The following is a 27,502-nucleotide window of genomic DNA, read 5'->3' on the forward strand; positions in this document are numbered from 1 at the left end:
TTTACAAAATGCATAAACAAATGAATCACAATTTCGTCCACCAAGTTTTTGGCGCCGTTGCCGGGGATTGTTGAGTTTGAACAACTGACGGTTCATCTTATTGCTCAGATTAGGTAATTTTCTTTTCAAAAACCTTTCAAAAATCTTTTTCAAAATTTTTCTTTTCTTTTTCGTTTTTTTTCCAAAAATATTTTCGAAAAAATTAATAAAAATCCAAAAAAAATCATAAAATCATAAAAATAAAAAATATTTTATGTTTCTTGTTTGAGTCTTGAGTCAACTTTTAAGTTTGGTGTCAATTGCATGCTTTAAAAATTTTTTCTTGCATTTTTCGAAAATTCATGCATTCATAGTGTTCTTCATGATCTTCAAGTTGTTCTTGGTAAGTCTTCTTGTTTGATCTTGATGTTTTCTTGTTTTGTGTTGTTTGTTGTTTTTCATATGCATTTTTCGTTTGTTAGAGTCCATGCATTAAAGATTTCTAAGTTTGCTGTCTTGCATGTTTTCTTTGCATAAAAAATTTTTCAAAAATATGTTCTTGATGTTCATCATGATCTTCAAAATGTTCTTGGTGTTCATCTTGACATTCATAGTGTTCTTGCATGCATCATGTGTTTTGATCCAAAATTTTCATGTTTTGGGTCATAATTGTGTTTTTCTCTCTCATAATTAAAATTTCAAAAATAAAAAAAATATATTTTCCTTATTTTTTTTATAATTTTCGAAAATTTGAGTTGACTTAGTCAAAAATTTTCAAAATTAGTTGTTTCTTACAAGTCAAGTCAAATTTTCAAATTTTAAAAATCTTATCTTTTCAAAATCTTTTTCAAAAATCATATCTTTTCCAATTTTTCCTCTTTTTTGAAAATTTCAAAATATTTTCAAAATCTTTTTCTTATCTTTATATCTAATTTTTGAAATTACACTAACAATTAATGTGATTGATTCAAAAATTTGAAGTTTGTTACTTTCTTGTTAAGAAAGGTTCAATCTTTAAATTCTAGAATCTTATCTTTTAAATTTATTGTTAGTAATTAATTTTAAAATTTAAAAATTAAATCTTTTTCAAAATATCTTTTTCTTAAAAATTTTATCTTTTTATCTTATCTATTTATCTTATCTTTTTATCTTATCCTTTTCAAAATTTTATCTTTTTCAAATTTGATTTTAAAATATCTTATCTAACTTCTTATCTTCTTATCTTTTTCAAATTTGACTTTAATATCTTTTTCAACTAACTATTTGACTTTTTATTTGTTTCTTATCTTTTTCAAAACCAACTAACTACCTTTCCCTCTCTAATTTTCGAAAATATCTCATCTCTTTTTCAAAATTTCTTTTAAATTTTAATTTTAATTATATCTTATCTTTAATTTTCGAAAATCACTAACTTCTTTTTCAAAATTATTTTTGAATTCTCCCTCTTCTCTTCTTCTATTTATTTATTTATTTACTAACACTTCTCTTCACCTCTCCTCATCTCAAATCACTACCTCTATCCTTAACCATTCTTCTTCACTCTTCTTCCCTTCTTTCTTCTACTAACAACAAAGGATCCTCTTTACTGTGACATAGAGGATTCCTCTTTCTTTTTTCTTTTTCTCTTCTCTGTCATATGATCAGGAATAAGGAAAAAGGCACTCTTGTTGAAGCTGATCCAGAACCTGAAAGGACTCTGAAGAGGAAACTAAGAGAAGCTAAATTACAACAATCCAGAGGCAACCTTTCTGAAATTTTCGAACAAGAGAAGGAGATGGCAGCCGAACCCAACAACAATAATGCAAGGAGGATGCTTGGTGACTTCACTAAGCCAACGTCCAAGTTTGATGGAAAAAGCATCTCCATTCCTGCCATTGGGGCCAACAATTTTGAGCTGAAACCTCAATTAGTTGCTTTAATGCAACAGAACTGCAAGTTTTATGGACTTCCATCTGAAGATCCTTACCAGTTTTTAACTGAGTTCTTACAGATTTGTGAGACTGTGAAGACGAATGGAGTAGATCCTGAAGTCTACAGGCTCATGCTTTTCCCTTTTGCTGTAAGAGACAGAGCTAGAACATGGTTGGACTCACTACCTAAAGATAGCCTGGACTCCTGGGATAAGCTGGTCACGGCCTTCTTGGATAAATTCTTTCCTCCTCAAAAGCTGAGCAAGCTTAGAGTGGATGCTCAGACCTTCAAGCAAAAAGATGGTGAATTCCTCTATGAAGCTTGGGAAAGATACAAGCAGATGACCAAAAAGTGTCCTTCTGACATGTTTTTAGAATGGACCATATTAGATATATTCTATTATGGTCTATCTGAATTTTCCAAGATGTCATTGGACCATTCTGCAGGTGGATCCATTCACCTAAAGAAAATGCCTGCAGAAGCTCAAGAACTTATTGACATGGTTGCAAATAACCAATTCATGTACACTTCTGAGAGAAATTCCGTGAATAGTGGGATGCCTCAGAGGAAGGGAGTTCTTGAAATTGATGCTCTGAATGCCATATTGGCTCAGAATAAAGTGTTGACTCAGCAAGTCAACATGATCTCTCAAAGTCTGAATGGATGGCAAAATGCATCCAGCAGTACTAAAGAGGCAGCTTCTGAAGAAGCTTATGATCCTGAAAACCCTGCAATGGCAGAGGATAATTACATGGGTGAACCTTATGGAAACACCTATAACCCATCATGGTGAAATCATCCAAATTTCTCATGGAAGGATCAACAAAAGCCTCAACAAGGCTTTAACAATGGTGGACGCAATAGGCTAAGAAATAGCAAGCCTTTTCCATCATCTTCTCAGCAACAGACAGAGAATTCTGAGTAAAGTACTTCTAATTTAGCTAATCTAGTCTCTGATCTGTCTAAGGCCACCTTAAGTTTCATGAGTGAAACAAGGTCCTCCATTAGAAATTTGGAGGCACAAGTGGGCCAGCTAAGTAAGAAAGTCAGTGAAACTCCTCCCAGTATTTTCCCAAGTAATACAAAAGAGAATCCAAAAGGAGAGTGCCAGGCCATTAATGTAATCAATATGGCCGAATGCACAAGGAAGGAGGAGGACGAAAATCCTAGTGAGGAAGACCTCCTGGGACGTCTCTCAAACAAGGAGTTCCCTATTGAGGACTTAAAGGGATCTGAGGCTCATATAGAGACCATAGAGATCCCACTAAATTTCCTTCTGCCATTCGTGAGCTTTGAAGACTATTCTTTCTCAGAAGAGGATGAAGATGTGATTGGAGAGCAAGTTGCTCAATATCTAGGAGCTATCATGAAGCTGAATGCCAAGCTGTTTGGTAATGAGACTTGGGAAGGTAAACCTCCCTTGCTCATTAGTGAACTAGATACATGGATTCAGAAAACTTTACCTCAAAAGAGACAAGATCCTGGTAAATTCTTAATACCCTGTACTATAGGCACCATGACATTTAACAAGGCTCTGTGTGACCTGGGGTCAGGCATAAATCTTATGCCACTCTCTCTAATGGAGAAACTAGGGATCATTGAGGTACAGCCTGCCTTATTCTCATTACAATTGGCAGACAAGTCAGTAAGACAACCTTATGGATTAGTAGAGGACGTGTTGGTAAAGGTTGAAGGCCTTTACATCCCTGCTGATTTCATAGTCTTAGACACTAGGAAGGAAGAAGATGAATGCATCATCCTTGGAAGACCCTTCCTAGCCACAGCAGAAGCTGTGATTGATGTTAACAGAGGAGAATTAGTCCTTCAATTGAATGGGGACTACCTTGTGTTTAAAGCTCAAGGACCTTCCTCTGTAACCATGGAGAGGAAGCATGAAAAGCTTCTCTCAGTGCAGAGTCAAGAAGAGCCCCCACAGTCAAACTCTAAGTTTGGTGTTGGAAGGCCACAACCAAACTCTAAGTTTGGTATTGGGACTATACAACATTGACCTGATCACCTGTGAGGCTCTAGGAGAGCCCACTGTCAAGCTATGACATTAAAAGAGCGCTTGTTGGGAGGCAACCCAATTTTTATTTATCTAATTTTTATTTTATTTTATTTTTCTTTTATGTTTTATTAGGTACATGATCATGTGGAGTCACGAAAAAATATTAAAAATAAAAACAGAATCAAAAACAGCAGAAAAAAAAATTTTGCACCCTGGAGGAAGGACTTACTGGCGTTCAACGCCAGTAAAGAGCATCTGGCTGGCGTTCAACGCCAGAACAGAGCATGAATCTGGCGCTGAACGCCAGAAACAAGCAACATCCTGGCGTTTGAACGCCAGGAATGTGCCCTGAGGAAAGCTGGCGCTGAACACCAGTAACAAGCATAGAACTGGCGTTCAACGCCAGAAACATGCTGCACCTGGGCGTTGAACGCCCAGAACGTACATCATCTCGGCGTTTAAATGCCAGAAAGCTATGCAAAGGCATTTTACATGCCTAATTGGTGCAGGGATGTAAATTCTTGACACCTCAGGATCTGTAGACCCCATAGGATCATCTCAGGATCTGTGGACCCATAGGATCCCCACCCAACATATTTCCACCTCAATCTCTTTTTCCCATCACCTCTTCACCACTCACATCCATCCATCCTTCCCACCCAAACCCACCCTACATGGCCGAAACACAACCATCTCTCCCTCTCCTCCATATCTTCTTCTCCTTCTTCTATTCTTTCTTCTTTTGCTCGAGGGCGAGCAACATTTTAAGTTTGGTGTGGTAAAAGCATAGCTTTTTTGCTTTTACATTACCATTAATGGCACCTAAGGCCAGAGAAACCTCAAAAAAAAAAAGAGAAAGAGAAGAGAAAAGGGAAGACAAAAGCTTCCACCTCCGAATCATGGGAGATGGAGAGATTCATCTCAAGGGTCCATAACTCAGTAGAAGAGCATTTGCTGCAAATCAAGAGATTCCTGAGATACCTCAGGGGATACATTTTCCTCCACAACTATTGGGAGCAACTAAGGGTGGAACATCAAGAGCACTCCATCATTCTCCATGAAATTAGAGAAGATCAAAGAGCAATGAGGGAGGAGCAACAAAGGCAAGGAAGGAACATAGAAGAGCTTAAGAACATCATTGATCCTTCAAGAAGAAGACGCCACTAAGGTGGACTCCTTCCTTGTTCTTATTTTTCTCTGTTTTTCGAATTTCTATGCTATATGTTTATCTATGTTTTGTTCTCTACTTCATGATCATTAGTATGTAGTAACTATGTCTTAAAGTTATGAATAATTCAATGAATCCTTCACCTCTCTTAAATGAAAAATGTTCCTAAATCAAAAGAACAAGAAGTACATGAATTTCGAAATTATCCTTGAATTTAGTTTAATTATATTGATGTGGTGACAATACTTTTTGTTTTCTGAATGAATGCTTGAACAGTGCATATTTTTTATCTTGTTGTTTATGAATGTTAAGGTTGTTGGCTCTTGAAATAATGATGAACAAAGAGAAATGTTATTGATAATCTGAAAAATCATAAAATTGATTCTTGAAGCAAGAAAAAGCAGTGAAAAAGCAAAAGCTTGCGAAAAAAAAATTAGAAAGAAAAAGAAAAAGCAAATAGAAAAAGCCAATAGCCCTTAAAACCAAAAGACAAGGATAAAAAGGATCCAAGGCTTTGAGCATCAATGGATAGGAGGGCCCAAGGAAATAAAATCCAGGCCTAAGCGGCTAAATCAAGCTGTCCCTAACCATGTGCTTGTGTCATGAAGGTCCAAGTGAAAAGCTTGAGACTGAGTGGTTAAAGTCGTGATCCAAAGCAAAAAGAGTGTGCTTAAGAGCTCTGGACACCTCTAACTGGGGACTCTAGCAAAGCTGAGTCACAATCTGAAAAGGTTCACCCAGTCATGTGTCTGTGGCATTTATGTATCCGGTGGTAATACTGGAAAACAAAGTGCTTAGGGCCACGGCCAAGACTCATAAGTAGCTGTGTTCAAGAATCAACATACTTAACTAGGAAAGTCAATGAAACTATCCGAAATTCAAAGTTCCTAGAGAAGCCAATCATTCTAAACTTCAAAGGAGAAAGTGAGATGCCAAAACTGTTCAGAAGCAAAAAGCTACAAGTCTCGCTCATCTAATTAAATTAATATTCATTGATATTCTGGAATTTATAGTATATTCTCTTCTTTTTATCCTAATTGATTTTCAGTTACTTGGGGACAAGCAACAATTTAAGTTTGGTGTTGTGATGAGCGGATAATTTATACGCTTTTTGGCATTGTTTTTAGGTAGTTTTTAGTAAGTTCAAGCTACTTTTAGGGATGTTTTCATTAGTTTTTATGTTAAATTCACATTTCTGGACTTTACTACGAGTTTGTGTGTTTTTCTGTGATTTCAGGTAATTTCTAGCTGAAATTGAGGGACTTGAGCAAAACTCTGAGAAGGAGGCTGACAAAGGACTGCTGATGCTGTTGGAATCTGACCTCTCTACACTCGAAATGAATTTTTTGGAGCTACAGAACTTCAAATGGCGCGCTCTCAACGGCGTTGGAAAGTAGACATCCAGAGCTTTTCAGCAATATATAATAGTTCATACTTTATTCGGGAATTGACGACGTAAATTGGCGCTCAACGCCAATTCCATGTTGCTGTCTGGAGTAAAACGCCAGAAACACGTCACGACTCGGAGTTGAACGCCCAAAACACGTTACAACTTGGCGTTCAACTCCAAGTGAAGCCTCAGCTCGTGGATAGATCAAGCTCACCCCAAGCACACACCAAGTGGGCCCCAGAAGTGGATTTATGCATCAATTACTTACTCATGTAAACCCAAGTAGCTAGTCTAGTATAAATAGGATAAGTTACTATTGTATTAGTCGTCTTTTGACCACGTTACATCTTTGGTCTCAGTTTTGTTTTATTCTTCATCTGAGGAGGCTATTGATCACGTTTTAGGGGGCTGGCCATTCGGCCATGCCTGAACCTTTCACTTATGTATTTTCAACGGTGGAGTTTCTGCACACCATAGATTAAGGGTGTGGAGCTCTGCTGTACCTCAAGTTTCAATGCAATTACTACTATTTTCTATTCAATTCTCCTTATTCTTATTCCAAGATATACGTTGCACTTCAACTTGATGAATGTGATGATCCGTGACACTCATCATCATTCTCACCTATGAACGCGTGTGATTGACAACCACTTCCGTTCTACCTTAGGCCGGGCACATATCTCTTGGATTCCTCAAACAGAATCTTCGTGGTATAAGCTAGATAGATGGCGGCATTCATGGGAATCCGGAAAGTCTAACCTTGTCTGTGGTATTCCGAGTAGGATTCCGGGAATCTGGAAAGTCTAACCTTTTCTGTGGTATTCCGAGTAGGATTCCGGTATTGAATGACTGTGACGAGCTTCAAACTCCTGAAGGCTGGGCGTTAGTGACAGACGCAAAAGAATCAAGGGATTCTATTCCAACCTGATTGAGAACCGACAGATGATTAGCCGTGCTGTGACAGAGCATAGGACCATTTTCACTGAGAGGATGGGATGTAGCCATTGACAACGGTGATGCCCTATATACAGCTTGCCATAGAAAGGAGTAAGAAGGACTGGATGAGTAAGTAGTGAAGCAGAGTTTCAAGAGGAGCACAGCATCTCCATACGCCTATCTGAAATTCCCACTATTGATTTACATAAGTATTTCTATCTTATTTTATTTTCTGTTTATTATTTATTTTCGAACTTATCATAAACCATTTAATCTGCCTGACTGAGATTTACAAGGTGACCATAGCTTGCTTCATACCAACAATCTCTGTGGGATCGACCCTTACTCACGTAAGGTTTATTACTTGGACGACCCAGTACACTTGTTGGTTAGTTGAACGGAGTTGTGGACCATGGTATTGGCACCAAGTTTTTGGCGCCATTGCCAGGGAAGAAAAAAGCAATGGATTTTACAAAATGCATAAACAAATGAATCACAATTTCGTCCACCACTAGAGCTTTTAGAGTTGCTGAAAGTCTCAGAAACAATTCTAAGAAGGAAGCTGAAGAAATCACCATGGAGCCAAACAACAACAACAATGTTGCAATTCCTAATGCTCCCAATGCTCTTGAGCAACCTAGAAGAACTCTTGATTCTTACACTGCTCCAAATCCCACTTTCTATGGCAGTAGCATTGTTGTGCCCCTGTGAATGCCAACAATTTAGAGTTGAAGTCTCAGCTCATTACTTTGGTGCAATAAAACTGTTAGTTTCATGGACTCTTGCAGGAAGTCCCAAACTTGTTTATCTCTAATTTCTTGCAAATTTGTGATACAGTGAAGACCAATGGATTCCACCCTGATATTTACCGGTTGTTGCTCTTTTCATTTGCTGTATGGGACCGAGCTAAGCAGTGGCTTGATACACAACCCAAGAAGAGCCTGAATACATGGGATAGTGTGGTTAGTAAATTCTTGACTAAATTCTTTCTACCTCAGAAACTGACCAAGCTAAGGATCGATGTTCATACATTCAAGCAACAAGAGGATGAATCTCTCTATAAGGCTTGAGAGAGGTACAAGGTGATGCTCAAAAAGTACCTTCCCGACATGTTTCCGGACAATATACAGTTGCAGATTTTCTATGATAGGAATACTCAGGCCGCTAGGACCTCTTTGGATAGTTATGCAGGAGGATCCCTTCATATGAAGAAAACCACTAAAGAGACTCTAGAGTTGATTGAGATGGTTGCCAACAACCAGTATTTATACTCTTCTGAAAGGACCGCCATGAGAAAGGGAGTCATGGAACTTGATGCCTTAAACACTATTCTCACCCAGAATAAGACTATGTCCTAATAGATAAATGTCATTAATCAACACTTGGGTGGACTACAAGTTTCCACTATTAATACCTAAGATGCTCCTATGACATGAGTGGTGAATTTTTTCAAGGTGAGACTTTTGATTATGGTCAATTTCCCTCTGAACAGTTTAATTATGTGAGCAATTCCTAATAATCGTTTCTCCAGGACTTACAACTCGAGGTGGACGAATCATCCAAATTTTAGATGGAAAAATCAACCACAGAGGGACCAGAATTTCAATAACAATCAGGGTCATCAGAATAATTTCAATCAAAGTAATTTCAACAAAAATAATCTACCATTCATTTCTCAGAGATCTTATAACTTGGAAGGTTTAATTACTAAACTCTCCAAAAATACTATTAGTTTTATACAGAAAATGAAAGCTTCAATTAGGAACTTGGAGGTTTAGATGGGTCAACTAGCAACAAAAGTTGCTAAAATTAATAAAAGGTCCACCAATACCTTTACTAGTAACAGAATTTCAAATCTAAGAGAGGAGTGTAAGGCTATCACCTTGATAAGTGGATAAGTGGCAAGTATAGAAGCAAAAGTTACTAAAAAGCCAGTTGAAAAAGAAGCTTTGGAGAAGGCACAAGCCAAGGAGAAGCACGTCCCTGAGAGGCACCCTGATAATCCTTTTCCAGTTGATGTCGAGCAATACAAAGTGAAATCTTCAGTGCCTGAGTATAAACCCAAAATTCCATATCCTCAAAGGCTTCAAAAAGAGACCAAGGACAAGCAGTTTTCAAAGTTTTTGGAAGTCTTCAAAAAGTTGCAAATCAATATTTCTTTTGCTGAGGTTTTAGAGCAAATGTCTCTCTATATTAAATTCATGAAGGAGTTACTTTCAAGAAGAGAACTTTAAAGGGAGATGAGACAGTGGTCTTGACCAAGAAAAGTAGTGCTATAATTCAGAGTAATTTGCCAAAAAAAAATGTCAGATCTAGGGAGCTTTCAAATTTCATGTACCAGTGGGAGAAAACTTTTGAGAAAGCCTTATGTGATCTGGGTGCAAGCATCAATTTAATGCTCGTGTCTATGATGAAGAAACTACAAATCAAAGAAGAGAAACCAACAAGTATAGCACTATAAATGGCAAATAAATCTTTGAAGCATGCACATGGAATAGTGGAGAATATCTTGGTCAAAGTGAAAAAGTTCTTCCTCCCAGCAGATTTTGTAATTCTTGACATGGGCAGGATGAAAACGCCTCTATAATCCGAGGAAGACCATTCCTAGCCACTGGGAGAGCCCTAATTGATGTTGAAGAAGGTGAAATGATACTGAGGGTGCATGAGGAGCATTTGATCTTCAAGGTTTTTAAACCCATAAATCACTTAGGTGAAGAAGAAAATTGCATGAAGACTGAGTTCATTGATCCAAGTCTCTAAGAACTCCCTGATGATGTAAAATAGAGTTTGCAGTTCAAGCCTCCTTTGGTGGGAATCAATACAATCCCCCCTGACATCAAACCTAAGTTTGGTGTTGGGTGTGCGTCATCCATCAAGGAGGAAGTTCCCAAGAAGAAAGTGCCCAGAGATGGAGAAACAAAAAGATTTCCACTGAAGGTTTCTCTCCAGGGTTGAAGGTGGTGTTGACTCGTAATCCAGTATTTCCTTATACAGTAAATAGAATCCTCTCTCTTGAGCATATTGAGCTACTTTATAGGGACACAGGGAGAAAATTTACAGTGAAATGAGAGAGTTGAAGCACTATTATCAACCTCCACCTTAACAAGAAATCAACCATCAAGCTAGAGATGTTAAAGAAGTGCTTGTTGGGAGGCAACCCAATCTTTAATATCCTTTAATTTTATATTTATTTTGATTTTTTTTATGTTATTATGGTTATTTGTAGTTCTCCTTCGTTTTACATGTGTTTTGGTTCATGCAAAGTGTTTAAAATAGGAACAGATGCTTTCAGAATGATGTATAGACCATCATAGAGGGAATACCTTTCGGGTATGCCTTGCCGCCAAACTTGGCCATTTGGCATTTGGAGCCATGGCACGCACTCCAAAAAAGCTTCTTCCTGGAGGGTTGGAGCCAAACTTGGGCATCTGAAATTTGGCGTCGTGGCACGCACTCCAAGAAAGTTTCTTGCTAGAGGGTTGGCGCCAAACTTAAGCATATGAAGTTTGGCGCTGGAAAAAAAATTAATTTTTCTTACCCTTATATCACTCCCTTCTTCTTTTGCAATATTTTTTGTTTTTACTCATCTGTGCGCTTTTTATGTCCTTTCCTGTTTTCAGTTTTTCTTTGCTTGGAGACAAGTAAACTTTTAAGTTTGGCATTGTAGAGCGAGCTCTCTGTTTATTTTATCATCAATGGCACCAAAGGGAGGTGAATCATCTTCACGGAGGAGCACATCCTGGAGAGAGAGATACCCACCATGATGGCTTAGGTGGTTCGGTTCCTTTTATGTTAATTTCTTGTTTTTTCTGTTTGATTTATATGTTATTTTCATGAGTCTTAGTAATTCCTAGTCTTCATAGCTTAGTTTAATTATGTTTCAATGCAAGAATGTGTCATGTATCACTATCTGAGATTGAATCCAAAAAGAAAAAAAAAGAAGTGGTGTAATGCATGAGAAATTGAGTTTATATTCAAGTGTTGTCTTAATTATTTAGATGTGGTGGTGTTTACCTGTGACTTTGAATGCATGATAAGAACAGTGCATATTGAAATTTAATCAAAGAATGTTGAGATATGAGGGACAAGAATTTAGAAAATTATTATGAATTCTCTAATTTAAACAAGAAATTAATCTTGAAGCAAAATAAAATAAAAGAAAAGGCTTAAGGATATGAGCATCAATGGCTAGGAAGGTTAAGAATGGTCAAAAGCTCAAAGAGTTGTTTTCCTAGCTATATGCTTGTGGTATGACTGTGTCAAGGAACTCTTGAAATAGAGCACTTAGAGTCAAAGCCAAGTGCAATAAAGAGTATGTCAAAGGCTCTGAGCACTACTGATTGAAAAAGTTCAATAGAAAAGATCAGAACTCAAAGAGTTTCCCAGTTAAGTGCTTGTGGTATTTCTGTGCCAAGCAAAGCTTGAGACAAAATATTTAGAGTCACGGTTAGGCTCAAGGTGGAAAGCACCAAAGAAAAGACAAGAACATGTTGTGTTCAAGGATTAACCCGAAGTTAAAAAGCAAGAGAATTCATAAGATAATCCAGATTCTAGTTCTGAATGACATCAACACTCCTAAGCTTCAAGGGATCGTGAGATGCCGAGACTATTCATGATCACAGTGTTGTTAACCCCACTCAGAAGATAGACAGGAGCTACATTGAAAACTCAACTCTCATGCAAACTCACATCTCATGTTCATATTGGTTTCAGTTACTTGAGGACAAGCAACAATTCAAGTTTGGTGTTGTGATGCGTGAGTATCATTCTCATCTTTTTTTAGTGATTTGCATGCGGATTTGTTGAATTAATTTAAGATTTAGGTGTTTTAAGCCACCATGAATGCTACTTTGAGTTGTTTTGCAATTTGATTTATTACAAGTGGCATTCGAACAAGTTTGACAAAGTTCGACAAAGTTCAAAGAGAAGAAAAGCTTCAAATTCAAAGCTGCCAGGCTGGCGCCAAACTCTAGATGGCCAAGTTTGGCGCCAAAACATAGGAAGGGAAGAAGCAAACCTAAATCCCCAAAAGTCTCCAAATTTTATTTGCCCATAACTTTCAATCCGGAGCTCCGATTGATAAGTTGCTTATGGCCACACACTTTTTCTCGTCAAGCTCTTCAATTCTATCCGAACAAAGTGGTAAGAAAATTTGAATTCTGTGCTTAATTCTCCCTCTCTTGCATTTTCACAAATTTGAATTTTAGTATTGAGATATTTTGTGATTTTGGTAGTTTAGGGGTACTCTAGTGTTGAAGAATTGTTGGGTTTTACCCCAATCGTCAATGGATAAAGTAAGAAAATTCTAAACCCTTGTGGTTTGTCCAATTATGTGAACCTTAGTAATTAATTTGGTGAATTTCATAGAATTAGACTGAATTTATATTGAATTGGAGATTGAATCAGTGAATTGGAGTACTTGAAATCAGGATTTAATTAGTGACTGGTTTGACTTGGAGGCTTAAGAGAAAATAGGTTTTTAAAGTGTTTTTGGCTTAGGGAGGAATTGGCTAAGGTATAGTTTTGGTTTCTCGTAGTTAATGTTTAATGTCACGTGAAAACTTAGGCTAGAAAGCCCAAAGATAGGAATGAACTGAATGAGTTGTTGATTTGGATTGTGTATATGGTATATGAATTGTGAATGAAGACTGAGTAAGTTGTATGTGTTGTAGTATGATTTGATGATTTCAAAACAATGGTAATTGTTGATGTGATAAGGTTGGATGGGGTTTGTAAATGATGAATTATAAATTTGAATTGAACAATTAGATGTGAATGATTAAGAAAATAATGTAGGGCAATTTGGAATGTGGTGGTACGAATGAATAAGTGTATGAATCTGGTTAAGGACTATTGGGATTGTTTTGGTTTGGAATTGAGAATTTGAAAAACTAGAGATTTTTGTAAACTTTGGTAAAAGCTGATTTTTGACCAACTTCGGTAGGCTATACTCAAAATTTGTAAAACTTGTTTTGATTAAAAATTGGGTCTGTGAGTTTATAACGTTCAAAAAATAGACTAAAAACGATTTTTAACGAAAAAGTTATGCGCGTTTGAAGTTTGGTATGTAAAAATTGATTTCTGCAGACTTAACAACTTTTCTGAAAAACACAGGGCATGCATACGTGGACACATCACACATGTATGCATACGCGAGTATTTTTTCTGTTTCAACACACTCGTGTACGCATGAGTTGTATGCATACGCAAATTTGTCAAATTTTACTATCATGCATATGCATGAGACATGTGTATACGAGAATGCCCAGATTTGAAAGTATGAGTACGCAGAGGTGTCTATGCATACGCGAGCCACCCCTTCTGTTTGGAGAACCCATGTACGCAGGAGGTGCTCACGTACACAAGATTTTCAAAATTTACATCTATGCGTACGCATGGGGTGGTATGCATACGCATGACCACCCTATTTTGGAAAAAGTTGTATTTTGAGATTCAAACATATTCTCTAGCTTACCAAACCTCTTTAACACCTGTTTAGAGTCCATTCGCGAGTTTTTAAGCTTTGGAACAAGAGTGAACATGTTGAGCAAGTTAAAAAATTATTGAGGGAAAATTTGTGAAGTGAATAACTAAGTAATGAGGTATTGGTAAAGCTGAATGAAGAGTGAATGATAATGATGAATTTGAGATTGAATGAGATATGATTGAGGATGATGTTGGCTATGAGAATGGAGAATGAAGAATGATGAGAACTGATTTTAAATATGAATTTTGAATGAGTTTAAATGAGGTAGTTGAGCAATAGCAAGGATTGTGGTGTGTCCCACTTGCTCCGGGTTAGTAATTGAGATACTTAGGCAGTAGCAAGGATTGTGATTTGTCCTACTTGCTCTAGGTTAGTGATTATGATGCCTGGGCAGTAGCAACAGTAGTGATTTATTCCACTTGCTCTGGGTTGAGTTCTTAAACACCCGCCTGAGTAGTAGCAACAGTAGTGGTTTATTCCACTTAATTTGGGTTAAGCGAGTAGTATCAAGGGGGTTGTGGCTTAGACCCATTTACTCTGCAATGTGGTGTTTCTGTCCAAGGTTAGCTGCCAAGACATGTCAAGTTTGGCTATATAACCGACAGATGATATCATCGGCCATAGGGCAGACATGCATCATATGCACTTGTATGTTTTGTTTGAGTATGCTTTATTTTGGCTTGTCTAATTGTTTATCTATAATTAACTGCTACTTGTCCTATCTGCTATACTTGCTATCCATAATTGTGCTTTCCTTGATTGTATTGTATGTGTTTGATGCGTGAGCATTTTGTACCCTTTTTCATAGCATTTTCTTAGAGTTTTTAGTTATATTTTATCAAGTTTTACTAGTTTTAGTGCAAAATTCATCTTTTGGATGCTACTTTGAGTTTTTGTGTTATTTCTATGATTTTAGGTGATTTTTGGGCGAATTTGGCAGAATCTTGTTCAGAGACGAAGAAAGGATAGCAGATGTTGTCAATCCTAACCTTCATGCATTCCAATGAGTATATTTTGAGCTATAGAGATTCAATTGATGCAGTCTTAGCGACATTAGAAAGCTTACTTTCAGAGCTTTCTAGCAATATATGATAGTCTATACTTCTCTTCCAGAATGACTGCTAAAACTGGCGTTAAACGTCCACTTTTGGCGTTTAACACCCAAGAAGAACTAACCTCCCAAGTTGAACACCCAGAACTAGCATTCAATGCCAGCCAGGGAGCAGAAGACAGCGAGCTCAGCCTCTAATAGGTGTTCAACGCCCAAAACTCAAGTTGAATGCCGGGCTTGACCAAAGCACATAACCAAAGCGGGCCCAAAGTGGATTTTAGCACTCCTTAGTTTACCTACTCTTATCTTTGTAACTTTTAAATTAAAATTAACATTTTTTAAGGTTAGTATTAACTATTTAAAGAGGAGATCACTTAGGGTTATTCATATATATCGAATCACTGATGAACATTATTTTCAGATCTTATTTTTACTTTTGTAAAGCATGAGTAACTAAACCTCCTAGTTAAGGTTAGGAGCTCTGCTGATTTCTATGGATTAATACTATTACTCTTCTATTTCAATTAATGTTTGATTCTAATCTAAGGTATTGTTTTCGTTCTTAATCTTATGAATCTGGGGTGGATCGACAGTATGACCCCTTATTCTACATAAGCACTTGTGATTCTCAACAGAATTATCTCGCTTGGGTTACAGCTTGAAAGCACTCCTCCTAAATCGCAATTATCTGGGATAATTAGATATGTGACATATAATCTGGTTAGTTTTGAATTTTTGTAGCGCTAAAATAGATTTCTGAGCTTCACTCTCTGATCTTAAAGAATTGACCTTGTCTGTGGCGTTTTAGTAAGGTCAGGGGAGATTAACTCGCTAAGACATTAGGTTTTAATCACTAATGGTTTACCATGGAATGAATCACTCATTATTGGAATAGTGAGTAAGAAGGATTAATCCAGAAGGATAAACATCTCTAAGGCCTTAACTGCGTTCATATATTATCTCTTTACCGATCTTTAATTGCTTTTCTTTATTTTCTTGTTTATGTGAATTCAACAACAACAACTCTTTTTCTATTTGTCTAACTAAGTCCTACAAGAAAACTATTGCTTGCTCAATCCAACAATCCTCGTGGGATTGATCCTCACTCACCTGAGGTATTACTTGGACGACCAAGTGCACTTGCCGGTGAAGTTGTGCGAAGTCAAATTTCGCGCACCAGTGTTTGCATCTGAGAGATCACTCATGTGGCGGAGGTGTGATGAGGGATGTTCTATACTTGGTGGTTAGGAGGTTTGAAAGATATAGAAGGTGAAGAGTTAGATTAGAGCTAAAACCCCTTAGATTGATTACCGAAATTTCTGGTTTAGCATAAACTTTAAGCTTAATCTAAGTGTCGAAATTCTAGGAGTGCCTCTTGCTTTCTCGGGACCTTATATATTATCTATGTGGGCACATTTGCTATACTGAGAACCTGCAGTTCTCATTCCATACATATTCTGTTGTTTTCAGATGCAAGACGTGAGGCACCTCACAGAGCGTGCTAGAGACTCGGTTGCAAGCAAAGATATACTTTTGGGAGTTTCTTATTATGTATTTATTTATGTATATAAATGTATATTCTCTATCGTAGTATTAAAACTTATATTATGTCCCTCCTAAAGGTTGACTTGGAGAAATAGACTTTGTATCTTGTCTTTTAGGATATATTTTTGGTTGTATATATGTATATATATACTCTAGTCAGCCTTTACTTCGCAGGTCGGGTCTGGAGCTCTTTATATGTATCTTTTGAAATTCTAATATTACATGTACCTTATCCTATCCGTTTGCGATTATCTATACCTTCCACGGTTCCCTAGATTGAGTGTGATGCATTTTCTGTTTACTTTTGGTTATCTCTTCTTCAAGACTCCTAGTTTATTTTTTTTCCTTTCAATTATATATGTATATGTATCTTCTTTTTAGAGGTCGTAATACCTCACCACCTCTGATTTACAACTTAAGCATAAAACTTTGCATAGTAGGGTGTTACAGGTTTAGCCTCCTTAAAATTTTTAGAGTAATACCCCAAATAGGTCCCTAAGGAATTCACGGTCGGACAGATTCGTCCCCAACAAAATTTAACTAAAATTTTGACCCTGACGTTTTTAGTTATATACCAGATACGTCCCCATGGCAGTTTGACCCGGCCAAGATGTCCTACATGGAGGTCAACGGAATGACGTGTCAGGTTAACTACGATGTGTCACCTCCAGGACAATTTGGTCCCTATCCAAGCTGGACAAAATGACGTCGTATTGGATCATGAGGCGAACGACATCGTTTCATGGAGGACAAATTCGTCCCCACCATGGAAGGTAGAGTTGCGAAACAGCAACGTTTAAATGGGGGACCTATTTGTCTGATAACCTAATGTTTAGGGACCTATCTAACCTATAATTGGTGACATTACCCTCAAATATATTCATTGTCTTTTTTTGGTTTCATTAAAAACACAAGCTGATGTATTTGGACCTAATAGCTTGCAAAATTCTAATCCTGCCTCTCATGACACTCAAATTGAAGATTCTCGTTCACATGTTATAAAAAAATGTCTCAGGCAATCCCAAAGTATGTTAATTTTGAATGACTTAATGCGTATGTTGAAATCTGTATGAAACATCTTCATAATAATTTTGTTAATTCCAGTCTCAGCAACCTTTTAGACGTCCAAAGCAAACAGGGCTCAAGGCTCAAAAGAGTGTTAATGCTGAGACCATGGCAGCTACAACCAGTGGCACAACATCTAGATTGTTCAAATTTATTCCAACACCGAGATTGAAGCAGTCTATGAAGAAATGATGCTTTTAAGGATTCCAATACCATATTTTGTTACATTGGAGGAAATAGACTTTTTGTTGTTTGGGTTGGTTTGGTTTAGTCTAACAATTTGAGACATTTTAATCTAACAATTTGGTAATCAACACAGATTAAAACTTGCCTAAACAGTCACTACATACATACAAAACACAACTACAACTACCAATGCCCCCAATTATTATACCATTAAACAAAGCAAATATGCTTTTTCACAACTTGGCTATCCTCATTCTTTTTCAACAACAGATCCTCCAACTGCTTCACTCTCTCCTCCAAGCCATCGTTCAACATATGCATTAAGTCATTCAAAATTAGCATACCTTGAAATTGCTTGAGATATTTTTTGTGACATGTGAAGGAGAATCTTCAATTTTAATGTCATGAGAGGGAGGATTAGAATTTTGCAAGCTACCAGGTCCAGATACATCAGCCTGTGTTTTCAATGAAACCAAAAACGGGCAATGAATATATTTGAAGGTAATATCACCAATTATAGGTCAGATAGGTCCCCAAACATTAGGTTATCAAACAAATAGGTCCCTATAGAATTATCATCAGGCAGATAGGTTCTCCATTTAAAACGTTGTCGTTTTGCAACTCTGCCTTCCATGGTGGGGACGAATTTGTCCTCCACAAAACGACATCGTTCGCCTCATGATCCAAGACGACGTCGTTTTGTCCAGCTTGGATGGGGACTAAATTGTCCTGGAGGTAGGGGTGGCAAACGGGTCTAAACCGGCCGGACCGGCCCGCGTAACCTGCCAAAAAAAGCGGGTTGGGCTGGAAAATTGGAACCGCCAAATAGCAAAAGCCCGCTTAACCCGCACTGCTTAAACCACGGGCTTTGGCGGGCTTTAGCGGGGCGGGGCGGGCTTTCCCGCCGGGCTTAGTATTTTTTAGCAAGGGGGTATTTTTACAATTTTTTACCGAAACCCAACTTCTCCCAACCCAACTTACAAGAGAATGAAGATGAAAATTGAGTGTTTTTTATTATGTTTATTTTGTTTTAGAGATAATATTTATAATTATGTTTTGGATTATGTTTATTTTGCTTTGGGAACAATATGTATTATTATGTTTTGGATGAAAACTTGGTTTATAATTATGTTTATTAGATATTTATAATTACAAAGACTTTAATGTTTGTGAATATAAAAATTATAATTTGTTTATACTTTTAGAAATTAAAATAGTTAAAAGTAAAAAATAAAAGAAATTTTTTTATGCCTTTATATATATATATATATTATTTAATAATTAAAAGTAAAAAAAAAAAAGAGGATATCTTTTACCTTGACTTTTTGTCGACTACTCTTTTTCTCTTTTGCAATGCACCTAAAGCATATAGTCATATTCATTTTCGATTTTTTTTTGTCGAATCAAAAAGTTCAACAAAACTTCACCAACCTTTAGGGTATATAAGTATTACTTTAAGCATGCTAGTGTCAAACTTAATTTCTTGTCTCACCATTATATTGACAACAAAAACAAATCCCCCAAATTTAGCAAAGTTTAAGGTTAACTCGAAAGGTTTTGTGCCAACCTTCAAATCTACTGTCTTAATACATCATTTTTTACCTTCAAGTCGGAATATATCACAACTAACAAAAGCTATCATTTCTTCTTCAAAAAAATTCTCATCTTCTTGCTCATTTTCTTTTTGAAGTATTTCAATCTATCAGCCTTTGTCTGCCAATTGCTCGGTTAGAAAAATGAGATATAGAATATAATTGGTGAATTAACTTTATGTTAAAACCTGTCTTATTTAACATATGTTTGATATATAGCTTGTATAATATTCTGCTTATCAATTTGGGCAATGTTATATTGGTCAAATTGATTTTGTCGAACACTATTCAATACATCATCAAGGTTTTACCCCTTGTTAACTATTACAGATGACTAATGACCTTCCAAGTAAGGTTAGTGACCTCCCAGTAAATTTGGCATCTTATAATTATCGTATATTGTCCTAGTCAATTCATTCATTTGTGTCACTGCTAATTGTTCAAACTTAGAATATTATTTTGTATCAAAGGGTTTAAGACAGTTTTCATTTATTGAGTCAACATATTGACTAAATCGTGATGACTTTTTTGTTATTTATTATCTAAAAAATGCTAAAAAAATCTATAATGTTAGGAAGAGTTGTCCTCAACATTGGTATTTTTCTCGACCTTTTTAAGAATACTAGTCCCTTATGCATTATCTTAGGTGTTGAAGGCACAACTGGAGTTAAACAAGATACCTCCATTTGTGTCAATTGCTAAGTCGACAAATCAATCTGAGTTGATACTCCCCTATATATGATTGTATCGGTGTTGACAAAATACCTTGTTGAGATAGTTGTGATATCATGGATCCCGATATCATCAAACCTAAATAGGGAGGATCGGCCATTAAATATTGAGGTAACCTATGCATAGGCTAAGTAGTTAGAATTAATATCAGGAGAAGCCACTAAAGCCACATTTGTGTTGTTTATATGTCTAATCAGGCTTCTAATAGAAGTCCCAGGCACTTGTATCAGTTCATTGACTTTTGGCTTTAGAGATAGTATTATCTCTTCAAAGTCGTGGTCTGACCCTTTTGTTAAAGAGGACGATTGAGATTACTTAGAAATAGATGTGTATGAACCACTATAGAGTATAACTTTACCACTTTACAAATACCTACACAATAACCATTTTAGGCATCCAATCTTACTCAAGGTTTCACTAGACGTGCCAATTTGTTTTACTTAGATTTTGGTTTTTTGACTTTGATAGGAGGTATCAACCAAGCTTATATCAATGATTTCAATTCGAGGAGTAGATATAACTCTTTTTTGTGGTGTTGCTCTTAAAATTTACAGATTGTATCGAATAGAAGTATAAAACATAATCATCAAAGAAAGCAAAAAATAAAAAAGATCATGGATAAAAAATAAAGAATTGCAAAATTACAAAATATAGATTATAATGTATAATAAATTGACAAGTGTTTGAGCGAAAATAATCGAATTTAAATTACAGAAAAAAAAAGATAAAATTGAAATGACTTAAAAAAAAATAGAATCTTCCGATTCTTATATTGATTTATGACTCATATTTTTATATGTCAGTGTGACTAAATTTTTTAAATAAGTGTGTAAATGAATAGAAAATCTCCTAAATTAGTAAAATAAATTTTATTTATAAAAAAAATTCTTAACTAATTAGTATAATCTTAGATTTCAAACAAATTTATATTCAAACAGTTTTGATCCTTAAATAAACTTAAATTTTAAGTAATCTCGAACTTTAAATAAATTTTGTCACAAAATATTAAGATAATTTGACTAAAAAGACTAACTAATTATTATTTCTCTATTATGATGTGTTTCATTCGCATATTATATTCTATTATTAATTCTTTCTAACATGATCATTTGTCTCAAATTTGTTGCCTATCACAAGTATTAATATATATCTTGATTGGGCTTCTATGTATAGACTATAGAGTGCTTAAGAAAACAAATGCAACATAACTAAGCTAAGGCATCCACCAGGATTTCAGGAAATTAATAGTAAAGTACATCCAATATACTTTGAAGTGCTTAATTTGAATAATGGATTAAATTCTATATAAAGAACTGAAAAAGTGGACCGAGAGCTTCCAATTGAACTTTAATTTACTTTGGCTAGCTAGCTTTTTCAGCCTATTCACATTAAATTATTAGAACGAGATCTCTTGGAAACTCTAGTATATAAAATAATTTCAACACATTCTAGAAGGAAGAGGATGAGGCTAAGTAAAGTCATATGGAATTTAATTTATTCTTTGTTAAACTTTATATATATTTTTCACTTTCCGTTTCTGTGCACACAAGCTAAGCTAAACTTCACTTGCACCCCAAAAAGCAGCTAAGGATGACCATGGCCTAAACACTGTGCAAAGAAAAAAAGGGAAAAGAAAAAACTTGTGAAAAAGAATTTAATTTCGGGACTTTGTTAAGGCAGCTAAGGAATTTCATTTGCCATCCTTTACGGAAAGAAAATTGCAATTATTAACCTTAAGATTACGACTATATATAGCATTACCACCATGATGGATTTGATCGAGTTTAATTATTTCAAAAGAAGGACAAATTAAGTCTCATAAGGAGGATCGGGAGGATTTACAAATGTCAAATTTTGGTATACTTTATTTTAAAAAGTGTTTATACTTTTCAAAAAGTATAAATAAAAAATTATATGGTTGTGCTTGTAGTCTTAAAAAATTAAAAATATTTTTAAAAATATTTAAGGAGATATTTTTAAAATTAATTTATATTTATTAAAATTAAAAAATTTAATATAATTTTATGAGAAATATTAAAAAATTATTAAAATTTATTATTTTTTATCATCAATTAATTATCAATGTTTGTAGACTAAAATATGTTATTAGATGATTAAACTAACTGAATTAGATTGATGGTCAAAAAGAATAAATTCTAATGACTCTCTAGTAATTTTTTTTATTTTATCTATTAATAAATATCTAAATTTATCTTTATATTAATATTTATTATGATTTTTATATATTTTAAAAATTATTTTATTAAAAATAATTGTTATTATTTTTATTTATTAAAAATTATTTTTAATTTAATCTATCAAATACAACTACAATAATATTTAAAAAATTATCTTCCAAAAGTCAATTATAATAAGTTAACTTTAATTAGTGAATTAGATTCAAGTTCCTGAAATTTCCAAAACATTTCAAATAATATTAAAGTATTAATTATCCACTTCAACTTGGTTTATGTTGACAGTGAGATTGTGAGAGAAAAAAAAGGATTCTAATTTAATCAGTAGTTATCAAGAAACACACACACACACACACACACATATATATATATATATATCCCCAAAATAGTAGAAACTCCTATAGCCTATAGTCATGTCAAAATTTTGGTGCGGAGAACAATTTTATCAAACCTCAAGGAGAAATACTTCAATTTTAGTCGAGAAATTTAAGTAGATTCTAACCATTGATTAGGAGTATTATATGTAGAGGTGTGTCAATTGGTTTGGTATGGTCATATAAAAGACTGATACGGATGTCAACTCATCAGTTAGCCACACAAGTATATTTAAAGGATTCATTAATTAATGAAAAATTCTTAGGACCTAGTTAATAATTTTTAATATTTTTTATTATTACTTAACTAATATAAATATTAAATTATTTTTAATAAATAAATTTTATTAATTTATATGTATAAATTTTAAAAAAATATGACTATAAATTATATTGATTTATATATTAAAATTTTAACAAATTATATATTTTTTGTATATAAAATTTTTATAAATATAAATATAATATAAATTATTATTGATTAATTATTGACTAAAAATAATAATATTTAATATTAACTACATAGCATTACTCTTAATTAATTAATGACTTCGTCTACATAAGTACACACACCCCCTCCATTCTTGTGTATTGGTTTAGTTTCCACAAGAATGATATTCCTCTTGCTGCCTCTCAACAAGGGTATATATGACCCTGAGTGTCTACATTATTATCATTTTAATTAAAATAAATATAAATATAAAGAAAAAAAGTCCGATGAGGGACTGCTGGTCGTATATATAGAGCAGTAGCAGTCGTTATACATTGAAATAATGAATGCGGTAGAAGATAGGCACCATGTTTCTCTTATGATTGTATTGAAAGGGATCGGAAGGTGACTGTGGATCATGTCTTTCGAGTGGTGATCGATGAACCTGGTTTTAATTGGGGAGTTATCTTTAATCATGTGTATAAATCTATATGTGTTATCCATGGCCATTGCTTAGCTTCTTCTCCTTTTAGTTTAATTTGCAACGACTAGTTACCTCCTTTCATACTCTGTATATGTTTGTGTACCTCTTTTTAATTATAATCCAAGTCAATTTTTGAAGCTAAGATATAAAATCATAACATTTATTCCGCGTAAAAATAACTTATATAGCAAAAAATAATAAGATTATTTAAATTAATTCCAACGGGACAAAAATGTGTGTAATTTTAATGTTCAACGTGTTGACGTAGGATGTTTACCACGTGGACTGGAAGTAGATATTATAGATATGTTTATGTATTATTGTTATCAAAAGAAAATGAAGGGCAAAGATGAGATTACGCGGTTGAGATGCATTAATTATATTATTGAATAAGCTAGTCTCCACGGCAAATTCTAATTACACTAGACTACTAGGGAGCGGCCCATCCAATTATTGAAGGATGCCATGAAAAATGGGGCATGAGCTTATATTTTGGTACATGAATATATCAGTTCCTATCAAAGAGACGTCCCAGTAAACTCCAACCCCAATTTCCATGTAATGCACCATGAACATTATACTCCAATTAATTTGGTTTTGGTTTTGGTTTTGTTTATAGTAATTCTCAGCTAGTAGCTAGTTAGTTGGATACAATTTGGTCAACATCCATGGGAATAGTTACGCCTTAGACAATTGATTAATCAAATAGCTAAAAAGTTAATGATTAGTAAAAAAGTAAAGTATTTATTTTTGAAAAATTTTAGAAGTTAACATTTTACGACTACCATTTAATATAAAAAAATATTTAATATTTTTAAAAATAAAAATATCCAAAACTCAATAAAAAATATTTAAAATTTAACTCAACAATACCTCATTTTTAGTAGATTTTATATTAGGTCTATAGTACTCGGTTATAATATTAATTAAAATTTGTTATTATAATATTAGTTTTTTAGTATTACTTTTTATTTTTTATATCAAAAAACATATAAAAAAATACCAATATCATTTTACTTCTATATTTACTTAAGAACCTCTAAAAATATTTTAAAAAAATTAAGAGTCAATAATTTTAATTTATATTAATTAATATTTTTAACAAATAATTTAATATCTTTAATCTAACCAATTAATATTATATTTTTAGTCAATATTTTTAAATATTATTCGTTACCGTAAGACAAAAATAATAAATGCTAATCCTAAAACATTACTTAATGTTTAATTGCATTTGTCAGTCATATAAAGTTTTATTAATTATACCAGAGTTTAAGCCCCTTATTATTAATTATTAATTATTATATTATATTCAATTGCATGGTACAGGTACCCCTTTAAATAGCTAGGAAGCCCTTTGATGCCATCGTAGACCAAAACACTCATACATTCCAACCTAACCCAGTCCCTTTTTTCTCTCTCTCTCTCTAACACACACACACAAAGAAAGATGAAAAAAAAAGAATAGGCAATGGAAATAGAGGGAAGCCAAGCGGTGGTGGCAAACAAGGTATGGAACATAGTAAGAGTATTATTCTTCATGTTGAGAAAGGGAATAGCGAAGAGCAAACTGGTCATGGAGTTCCATTCCATTCTGAAACGAGGCAAACTCGCCGGTAAGGCTTTGCTCAACACCCTCATCTTCAACCACCATCACCACCACCTCACGTGCCGCTCACACGACACACACCTCTCCTTCATCTCTCCCCGCCTCACCACCGATTACGAGTTCAGCTGCAGCAACAGCCCCGCCGTCAAAGTCAACCGTTTACGCTCCACCATCAAACGCACCAAACACCACTCCAAATACGACGACGTTTCAACCCTCACCGCCGTTCAGAAAGTCCTTGACATGTTGAATAACACTGATCAAAACAAGGTTGACGCTTCGCCTCTCGTCACATTGTCAGGGTTCGGTAAGAGCCCTATTGGGAAACAGTTGAGGGTTACCGATTCACCCTTCCCTCTCAAGGACGAAGAAGGTGATAACGGCCAAGTTGACATGGCTGCCGAGGAATTCATCAGGAGGTTTTACAAGGAACTCAACATGCAGAAAAAACTCGCTCTTGAGTCTCCTAATTACCATAACTACTACTCTACTTGAGACAGATAGTAAGATGAACAATGAAAACACCACTACTTCACCTTCTTTCTACCTTTAATAATTTGTCATGTAAATCTCAGCGTATATAAGTCACAAGCATCGGCACCTACCTTCCTTCCACCTATTTTTAGCTGCTATAAATGTCGATCATCATCGTCAAAGTAATTACTTGGTCAAATTGATCATTAGCACGTGGCATCATACTCATCATTACTGGCACAACCGGATGCTGATGACTACAATCGCGTGATGAATTTTGGTATTGTTTTGACGTTTAATTTAATTAATTTGGTGGTCCATCTCTAGCAGTTTCTTTTTCTCTCTGGATCGGATAATGGATCAAGGCCAGGTTCTTGGGAAGGTGCTGCAATTCTGCATGATGATGCTTAATTAATTTCTTATTCTATGCTTTTGATAATAATCTTGTTTCGGTTCACTACACCCTGATTTGGTGTTTTTGGACTGTTTATTATCTTTTCATACCTGTATTATCACATATCATTGGAGTTTAATTGTTAAGTTGGTTGATGAAATAAAGGCAAAAGATCGAAAAATATAAATGAAAAAAAAGAAGAAGCAGGTCTACATGTATAGTGTTTGTGCCTGTCTTGCTGATGTGGTTAAGAATTTTACTCTCCATTCCCAATAAAGGAAAAGGATGCCACCTACTACTATGACTTTTTCAAAATAAAGTGGGAGATATAAAAGCAAGAGCGTTATGTTCGTAGTGGTTGTATGTTTGTAAGAAAATAAATGACCAGCTTTCCAAGGTTGGTGAGTTGTAAAATTTTGCTTTATTAATGACTTCCCTTTATGTGCGTTTTCTTTCATTCATACTCATGTCTTTCTGCACAACGGGTACAGTGTTCCACTATGGTAGTAATTATTATATATGGTTCATTCTTCATTTCGCAAAACTTCTAATTAATCTCAACCAGCCATAGAAGTACAATACTACTATAGTAATGGTTGAAAACAGGTATATACCAGTAAGGTTGAGTCAAGTTCGGCCATTAATAACGGGTAATGAAATAATATGCCGATCGAATTAAATACACTATAATAATTGATCATCAAACGATATTATTACCGACATCTTGTCACGAAAACGATATTAGTAATGAAAATTCAAAAGTAATAATAAAGATTGTAATATCGGTGGTGGAGCTTGTATTGAATGTATGAATACAGAAACCAAATATTTCGAGGGGAAATAGTAGAAAGATGGTGTGCGATGTTGACTAAAGAGAACCACTCCTCAAGAGTCAATCAGACAACTGTAAATACCTAATACTTTTCTCGCTTTAGTGTCCCTTAATAATAACTTAATCAGAATATCATTTGTACGCTAAAATTAGTATATATATATATATATAATTTTATTTATAAATAATTAAATACATATATTATAACTTAAATATAAATACATACGTACTAGATCTACGTAATACATGTCCACAAATTTAATATTATAAAATTTTTGTATATAATTTTTTTTAGATAATTAAAATGAAAATAGAAAAATTTTTGGTCTTATAATTAATTCTAAAATAATATATATATAAATCATAAAATAAAAAATTATATCATAATAATTTTATAATATAATACAATGATATATATAATATAATAAAACTTAAAATATTTGCTTAAGTTAAATTTTTTAATAAAGTATAAAAAGAGAATCAATTTCTTTGTATTTGATTTTGATAAATAATTTAGATTTATTTTTAACAAAAAAAGATGAACATATAAATACAAAAGTAATATATTGACACTCAAATAAAATTTGACTCATTTAAATTCTACTTCACTAAAAATATTTTTTATTGTCAAATAAAATTTTATAATCATTTGTATAATTT

The 27,502-nt window shown here is 34.4% G+C and overlaps 1 protein-coding gene across 1 annotated transcript; it reads left to right on the forward strand.

Annotated features, from left to right (window-relative positions):
• Positions 1–24,881: 24,881 nt before the first annotated feature.
• LOC112738039 (uncharacterized) lies at positions 24,882–26,467 on the forward strand. Its single transcript, XM_025788287.3, has one exon. It carries the CDS (start codon positions 25,005–25,007, stop codon positions 25,635–25,637), a length of 633 nt encoding a protein of 210 aa, XP_025644072.1. The 5' UTR covers positions 24,882–25,004; the 3' UTR covers positions 25,638–26,467.
• Positions 26,468–27,502: the final 1,035 nt, after the last annotated feature.

The sequence above is a fragment of the Arachis hypogaea genome, chromosome 13 (assembly GCF_003086295.3).
Source record: "Arachis hypogaea cultivar Tifrunner chromosome 13, arahy.Tifrunner.gnm2.J5K5, whole genome shotgun sequence".
Taxonomy (NCBI): Eukaryota; Viridiplantae; Streptophyta; class Magnoliopsida; order Fabales; family Fabaceae; genus Arachis; species Arachis hypogaea.

Coding starts and splice junctions, on each gene's coding strand:
- LOC112738039 (XM_025788287.3), top strand. CDS start 25,005: ATGGAAATAGAGGGAAGCCAAGCGGTGGTGGCAAACAAGGTATGGAAC.